At 40.6% G+C, this 8,678-nt stretch overlaps 1 protein-coding gene across 7 annotated transcripts in view; it reads left to right on the top strand.

The window, feature by feature from the left end:
* The window catches only part of Cntln (centlein), a 327,688-nt gene that overhangs the window by 118,855 nt on the left and 200,155 nt on the right, over window positions 1-8,678 (top strand). For 5 of the 7 annotated variants that reach the window (XM_008838744.3, XM_008838743.3, XM_029566244.1 and 2 more), the window contains one exon: window positions 389-522. In XM_008838744.3, the coding sequence (XP_008836966.1) occupies window positions 389-522 (134 nt within the window). The remainder of the gene's footprint in view (window positions 1-388; window positions 523-8,678) is intronic. The other 2 variants (XM_029566247.1, XM_029566246.1) reach the window with 1 other exon arrangement.

Raw genomic sequence — 8,678 nt, 5'->3', positions numbered from 1 at the left:
ATTATATGATTTATTGTAGCTGTAATAAATAAATTTTGTATAGTGTTTTAGTTTGTTTCAAACTCTTGATTTCATACCAGGAAGCTATTAATCCTTTTTTATGCTTCTGAAAAAATTCTATTATGACTGTAAGTTAGTGTAAATTATTGTTCTTCCTAAAGTTTTTCACCTAAAATTCTTCAAAATTGGATTTTCCTCTGATCTTTCTCTAAATCTTTTTGTGAAACTATGTAAAAAACTTGACATTATATATTTTAAATATGTTAAATTTTTATTATTGTGGAAAATGGATCTAGAGTTTTGATTAGAGCAGTTGTCTCTGTCTTACAGAATGTAATATATTTCATGTGTATTGTGTTTGATTGTAATGTGAGTGCTCTAATTTTAGGCCTTTGAAGACAGTTTACTTGAAGCAAAGAAAGAAATTGAAGTGTCACACAGTAAATATAATGATCTGTCATTACAGCTGAATAATAAACAGACTGAACTTCACCAAAAAGATACGGATATCATGCTAGTCAGGCAAGTATATTCACTTATTTTTATTTTTTGATTTATTTATTTTTATTTTATATGTGTAAGTGTTTTGCCTGCATGTATGTAAGTACCCCTGTGTTGGACAAAGCCTGTGGAGGCCAGAAAAGGGAGTCAGATACCCTTTAACTGGAGTTATGTAAATTTGTTAGCTGCCATATGAGTGGTGGGCATCAAACCTAGGTCCTCTCAAAGAGCAGCCATTGCTCTTAACTGCAGAGCCTACTCTCCAGCCCTGCATATTCAGTTTTTAATTTCATTAAAGGATATCATTACTTATTCAGCATGTCAGAACTTAGGTTTATTGTTAATAGTTTCAAATGATAACAGTTTGCCTTCTATGGGTACGTATGTTCCCATATGAAAATATGGAGGTATGTACACTGAATTGGTATAGTTACTTCAGAGAGTTTAGGGTTCCACACAACTTAAGACATGATGGTCAAAAAATACTCTTAATTCACTTTTAACAAGAACAGTTCATTCATTCATTGTCTCTTACGTGGGTATACTTTCCCTCTGAGTAGTCACAAAGAATTTTTGTTAAGTACAGTAATTGGTTGCTTTTTTATTTATTATTTTTATTTTCTGTGTATATATGTATTGCCTGCATGTAGGAAAGTGCACCCATGTTGTGTAATGCCCACAGAGGTCAGAAGAGGCTGTTGGATCTCCTGGGACTGGAGTTAACGGACAGTTGTTAGCTGCCATGTGGGTGCTGGGATTCGAACCTGGGTCTTCTGCAAGAACAACCAGTGTTCTTAACCACTGAGCCATCTCTCCAGCCCCTAGTTACTTTTCTAATCCCTGGGACATAATACCTGAAGGAAACAACTGGGGCAGAAAGATTGCATTTAGTACAGTTTCACAGAGGGGAATCATGGTGGCATTCATGGTGAGAACAGCTCCTGGCCATGGTAGCTGAGTGGAAGAAGCTTACTCAAATTGCTGCTGCTGACCTGTAAGCAGGCAGTAGTCCAAGTTGGATCTGGTACAGAACTCTCTCTCAGAAGTCCCATCTCTAAAGCTCTATATCTACTACCTAGGCCCATGTCCAGAAGTTTCCACAACCTCTGGATATAGTGTCACAAGTTAGGAAACAACTACTCTTTAACACATGAGTCTGTGGGGAAGCATTTCACATTCAGACTTTTAATAAGAATCCACCTACTTTTAGTAAATTCATTTATTTTTTTCTTTCATTGTTTTGTTAATTGTGTGTGTGTGTGTGTGTGTGTGTGTGTGTGTGTGTGTGTGTGTGTGTATGCATGCACCAGTATGTGGGTTCTGGGAATCCAGCTCAGGTCCCCAGGCTTGGAGGAAAGCACTCACTAATCCATCTTGCTAGTCCCAGATTTGTTTTTACAAGACTTCTTTGTTGCCTACTTTGATACCAAGAAAGTTCCGTTTTCCACATTTGCCACACTGGTGGGTGCATACTCCACCCCCCTGACTTTTCCAAAAGAGTGGAAAGACAAAGAGAAGTTATATACGATTATGCTTCCACGTCATAATTACTGAGAGTATACCTACAAAACAGTACGTGAGGAAAGACAAAAATGTACTTTTAATCCTAAATGCCTCATAGTAATTGAGCGTCTTGAATGTATATCTTTTGACTGACTGAAGATATGTATATTTGCACATGATCTTTAAGGTAAGCAACTCTATCTACCAGTTCTAGCCCTCTTATTAAGAAATGGCAAACATTAGTAGGTTCTAGAGACTGGGATCTATCTAACCACAGGTTGTTGGCATTGATAATAGTGCCAGGGATCAGTTCTTCCATCTCTTGGAGTTGGCCTTAAATTATATCTGAAATGGGTTGATTACATCCATGACATTTGTGACACTATTACATTAGTGAGTGTATCTTCCCAGGCTAGTTGTTACTGTAGGTGACAGGATTCACAGCTGGGTAAGACTGATGATTACTTTTCTCCTCTGGTAGCATGCATAGCACCTTCCAACACTATGAAGCTATCCAGTAGGGAAGAAGCTTTCAGGTCTGTACCAGCTTGATTTCTCCATGTTCTACGAAACAAGTATTTGGTATCTTCATAAGATCTAACTTTCAAGTTTGGGTGGGTAAACAAGAGCACTGCCTATGGCCTGTAATGTCTGAGGGTCTATGAGACCTCATAACTGGTCAGGGTGCAAAGAATAAGAGACTACAGAATGCTCTGCCCTAAACAGAACACCTATATCATCCCCGCTTCTCCAAATGCTAAGGGATTATTGCAGAAGGTGGGGCTAGGTGGTGGGGGCGTGGAGTGACAGTAAGAGCTTGAGGTTGTTGATGACTCCAAGGAAACAGTGTTGTCTGGGCACAACAGGGCAGGTACATATGTTCACTCACAGTGGTTATGACAAAATGCAGAAGACCCCTATGAAATCAAGCCAGACAAAAATCCCAGCATGGAGAGAGGAGGTAGTCAAAATATCCTACCCCTAGCTGAGGCTCTAGTGGCAATTGATAGCTGCTGGGAGAGGGCGAGTCAGTTTTCTTTAAGAGTGTGTTCTAGTGGATGCCACACATCAAGAGTATATGTGCAGCACAAATTGGATTTGATAGGTAGGTTAGGAAGCAGGAGATGGACCTGAGAGGAGTTAGGGAGATGAATATGATTAAAATACATTGTATGAAATTCTCAAAGAACTAATCAAAAAGGCCTTTGAACACTGGAAGATATATAATTTCTTTTTATTTTATGTTGTGTTCAAGGATGATATGGTTTGCCTTCATTATGCCCCTTTTTACTTTTTTTTCAGTTTTTATTAGATTTTTGTGATTTTTCTTTTTTCTTTTTTAAACTTGTATATTTTTGCACATCTCACACAGAACAGCTCAATCAGTCTTAATCATCTTTATACCCTCATCCCCACTGCCACTCCCCTACAACCCCCCCCACCAGAGCCCACACACTCTGTCATCTGTGCCGAGGCCCACCATGTCAAGCCAGTGTTCCCAGATGCTCCCCAGTGCAAGTCTATCCACTGAGGTCCAGTCAGCCCATCCAGAGTCCATCACTCCTGGAAGACCAGCTCCTACCCACCCAACAGCAATCAGCCACCAACATTTCTTCAGCCAAGATTGGGATCCACCGTTCATCTCCCCAGCTTTGTGCTGGGTCCTATCTGCCTGAGTTTGTAGGGGACCCTCACGCACACCACTGCTGTAGATTCACAGGAGTAGGATCTCAGGAGCTTGCAGGACTCTGCTTCCATATGGTGGTGCACCTCTTCCCTGGCTCTTATAATCTATCCGCCCCCTCGTCTGTGATAGTCTCTGAGGCTTGGGTGGGTGGAGTTTCATATAGGAGTCCTATTTAAGGACCAGCATTCTGCAGACTCTTAATCTCTACGCTTTGGCCATTTGTGACCTTTTGTGTTCCTGGTCCTTTGTTGCATGAGGGAGCTTCATTGGTGAGAGTTGAGAGATACATAGGTCTTTTGTCCAACAGGTTTTGGCTATCATCTGCTGGACATACTATCACTTATTTCCTTTGTTAATTATGATTTTATTCATAGAAAGAACAGTAAGTATGCATTGTTGTTATATCTGTTTTTCTCTTGTATCACATTTCCTAGAGGCAGTATGCAATTTTTTATTCTTCTCACAAGTATTTGAACTGTTATTTTCAAATCCATTTTTCTCAGCAGCCATAAAATAAAAATGATAGTTTTGCACATGCATCTATTGCTGTTGGTACAGAGATTATAAATGTGGCTAAAATCCATATCCTTCCTACTGAGTCTGACCCAGGACCCTCACTCCATGCTGCTCTTCCAGGCTCAGACCCAAGTGGGAGCAGTATCCACATCCTCTCTTGCCTAGTCTGACCCAGGACTCTCATCCCATACTGCCCCTCCACTTAACCCTTCCAGGCCCAGACCTAGGTGAGAGTAGTTGTATTAGTCAGGGTTCTCTAAAGAAACAGAACCAGTAGAATGAATATATATATATATATATATATGTGTGTGTGTGTGTGAGATTTATCAGCTTAGCTCACAGGATAGAGTCCGAGTAGTCCAACAATGACTGCACCACGCTGGAGAGGCTGAGAATCCATAGTTGCTCAGTCCATGAGGTTGGATGTCTCAGTAGTCCCGATCTGGTGCTGAAGATCTGACGAATTACAAAAGATCAGCTAGTCTTCTGTCTACAGCAGCAAGATGAACTCCCCAGCGAGAGAGAAGGCAAGCAGCAAGAAGCCAGGTGTTTTCCTCCGCAATGGCCTTTTATATGGGCTGCCATCAGAAGGTAACACCCATATTTAGGGTTTATCTTCCAGCTTCAGATGATCCAATTAAGAAGATTTCTCTCATTTCAGTTAATCCCAGGTCCAGTCAAGTTGACACCCAGGATTAGCCATCACAGGTACATATTTAGAATATAATAAGAAGTTAAGTTGATCTAGCAAAGTGCTAAAAGTAGGTTATTCCCTAGGGTTACCACCTCTCCAACCATGTGTACTTAGCTGTGTTTACAGTTCCATGCACGAATTCCCTCATGTTGAGCACACCTTAAATTCATTAGATAGTTGTTGATTACCCCCAAGGTAAAAGTGCCACTACTGCAACAATGTCATTTGCTGTGTTGGTCACTGATAAGGTTTTTAAGGCCTTGAAGCAAGAGTTGGACCATCGATTGACGTTCTCCCTTACCAGCCTACGTGGTGGTCTCCTAGCAACAAAACTTTATAAGTGAATGTATATCCTGATGTAACTGCAGGAACGAGGAAAACAGAAGGAAATTAGGGGGGTAAAGGGAAAGAAGGAACCCAAGAGAGAAGAATAGTAGGTGACAGGCATTACTAAGGAGAAATGTGTAAAATAAGGGGTAATTAAAGGGGAGGGGGAGAAGGGGGGCTATACAAAGAACTATGGGAAGAAAGGGGAAGAAAGGAACTCAAAAGAGGTGGGACCATAAAATTCAAAAATTATTAGTCAGGGTTCTCTAAAGAAACAGAACCAGTAGAATGAATATATATATATATATATGTGTGTGTGTGTGTGTGTGTGTGTGTAGAGATTTATCAGCTTAGCTCACAGGATAGAGTCCGAGTAGTCCAACAATGACTGCACCACGCTGGAGAGGCTGAGAATCCATAGTTGCTCAGTCCATGAGGTTGGATGTCTCAGTAGTCCCGATCTGGCACTGCAGGTCTGACAAATTCCAAAAGATCAGCTAGTCTTCAGTCTACAGCAGCAAGATGAACTCACCAGCGAGAGAGAAGGCAAGCAGCAAGAAGCCTGGCATTCTCCTCTGCCTTGGCCTTTTATACCAGCTGCCATCAGAAGGTAACACCCACATTTAGGGTGTGTCTTCCGGCTTTAGATGATCCAATCAAGAAGATCCCTTTCATTTCAGTTAATCCCACATCCAGTCAAGTTGACACCCAGGAGTAGCCATCACAGTAGTATTCACAGTTTCTTATAAAGTCTGACTCAGGATGCTTACCCCACAATGTCCTTCCATGCCACACCTCCAAGCCCAGTCATGAGCTCCCACTCTCTTGACTCAGCCGGGATCTACATCCATAAATTCTATTGCTGAGTCTGACCAGGGTCTCTAAACCTGTACTGACCTTCAGGCCCAGGCCCAGGCCCATACAAGACCCACATTCTCTTGCTTTTTTGGAGCATCTGCTTGGTCCTTTGCCCTATGGTAACTTTCCATGCCCAAGCCCAGCCAAGAGCAGCACTAGGGAATTTTCTTAGAATTTACCCAAGCAGGCTTACACCACCATTAACATCCCACAACATACCAATTACCAGTGAATTGGAGTTGCCTCAGTTTCTCTAATAAATCAACACTGAGTATTCGATGGACTGACCTTCTCACTCCTCCCTTCTGACCTGAAATCAAACAAGTTTGGGCAATAGCAAAATCAGAAGCAAACTTCCACTCAACATAGGTTAGAATCTCATATCAGAAACATTCAGTGAAATAAATCCATATGCCCATGGCCCATTACAAAAACACAAACAGATTCCCAGGTGTGGTGGGCCATGCCTGTAATCTCAGCACTCAGGAGGCAGAGGCAGGCAGGTCTTTGTGAGATGGAGACAAGCCTTATCTACATAGTAATTCCCAGGGAACTACAGGGAAAGAAACAAACAAGCAAAAAACAGAAACAACAACAAAAAAAACACAAACAGTGTGGAAGGCCAAGAAAATATATCCCCTACGAAGATGGCCAGTCCTATAGAAATGTTCTCCAATGGGAATTACCAGGCAACCTTGAGGACACAAAATTTAAAAGAATAATTAGAAACATAATCAAAGAATTCAGGGAATTCAAGGTGGGCACGAGTAACCTGAAGGAACTTAAAGAGGACAGAAATAAGCTCTTATTTGACGTCCAAAGAATACACATAGCCACATAGCCAAACAAAACTATAAAAACAATGTAGGATTTGAGAACTGACTCCAACAAAGAGAGAGAAATACTGAAGAAAACTCAAGCTGAAATGAGGATAGAACTGAGAAATTCAAAGGCCCCAGTAGAAAATTCAGGGGGTGTCACTTTGGCTTGGGCAAACTCTTACATAAACTGTGTGCAACCAGTTGTGGAACTCTGTAATAATCTCCATCTATTGTAAAAGAAGCTTCTTTGATGAACGTACAGCAATGGTGTCAGCATGCACAAGACCCATGAAAACTCAAGCAAGCAAAAACCCAGCAAAGAACTATGGAAATGGTCAAGCAGGCCCCAGCCTTAGCTGAATAACTGTTGGCAGCTGATTACTGCCAGGTGAGGAAGAGCTGATCTTCTTAAAGGGAGGGACTCTAGGTAGGCTGCCTAGACCCCAGTGGATCAACTTGTTCGTGTATGGAGACACAAAGTTGACTCGATAGGTCTTACCACAAATGACAGAATGCATGAAATTCATTACAGGGGGGTTCTTGCAAATGGGAAAGGCGATATAAAGATGATTAAGTTCTGTATGAATTACACAAAAATTCAATTAAAATAATTACAAAAAGGAAAGAAAAATCAAGGGAAAGCCTTACCAGTAGAATGGGTCAAATAGAAGGCAGACTATTAGGACTTGAATATAAAATAAAGAAAAAACTCAATGGAAAAAAGTGATAAATTAAAAAAGCAACAGATGTAAATGAAATGTGCAAGAGCTTTGGGACAACAGGAAAAAACAAAATTATGAATTATAGGCAATGAAGAATGAGAAGAATCCCAGGTCAATGGTATAGACAAATATTCAACAGGATCATAGAAGAAAACTTCCCCAAACTCAGGAAAGACAAACCTATACAGATATAAGAAGCACACAGAACACCAAGTAGATAGGACCAAAAGAAGTACCCAATCTTATAGTCAAAATACTAACTCTATAAAATAAAGAAAGGGATATTAAAAGGTATAAGAAAGAAACTACAAATCACATTAAGGAGAAACCCATCAGAATAACAGCAGAACAACAGTTTCTCAGTGGAAACTTCAAAGCCTGAAGAACTAGGAGCAATATGCTCCAAGTTCTAAAAGAACACACAGATGGCTGAGATTAAGAAAACAATTGACAACAAATGCTGGCAAGGATGTGAGGAAAGAGTAAGTCTTATCCATTGTTGGTAGGATTGCAAACTAGTGCAGCCACTGTGGAAATCATTGTGAGAATTCTCAAAACCTGAAAATAGATCTGCGTATGACCATTCCTTGGTTATACCCCAAAGCACTTGTTATCCTAATAAAGAGATACTTGTTCAGCCATGTTTATTGATACTTTATTCACAATAGCTAGGAATTGGAAGCATCCTGGATGTCTGTGAACTGATGAATGCATAATGAAAATGTGGTTTGTATACATAATGGAATTTTTTCAGCTTATAAGAAAAACCATGAAATTTGCCAGTAAATGGCTAGAACTGGAAAATATACTGAGTGAAGTAACTGAGACTCAGCAAGACAAACTCTGCATGCTCCTTATTTGTGGATCCTGGATCCAAATCTTTAGGCTTGAGTGTAACTGCAAGTAACCACAGTAGGCAGGAAAGTAGAAAAGGAGCCTTGAGGATAAGAAAAGACACTCTCAAATATGGGACATATGTGCTGTGGAGAAAAGGGGAAAATGGACAGGAACTTAACTGGGGGGGAGGAGGGAAGCCAGAATAACTCAGG

The sequence above is a fragment of the Nannospalax galili genome, unplaced genomic scaffold (assembly GCF_000622305.1).
Source record: "Nannospalax galili isolate Female #2095 unplaced genomic scaffold, S.galili_v1.0 scaffold219, whole genome shotgun sequence".
NCBI classification, from domain to species: domain Eukaryota; kingdom Metazoa; phylum Chordata; class Mammalia; order Rodentia; family Spalacidae; genus Nannospalax; species Nannospalax galili.
Note: the sequence above shows the minus strand (reverse complement) of the source record. Positions and strands in the feature narration are given on the sequence as shown.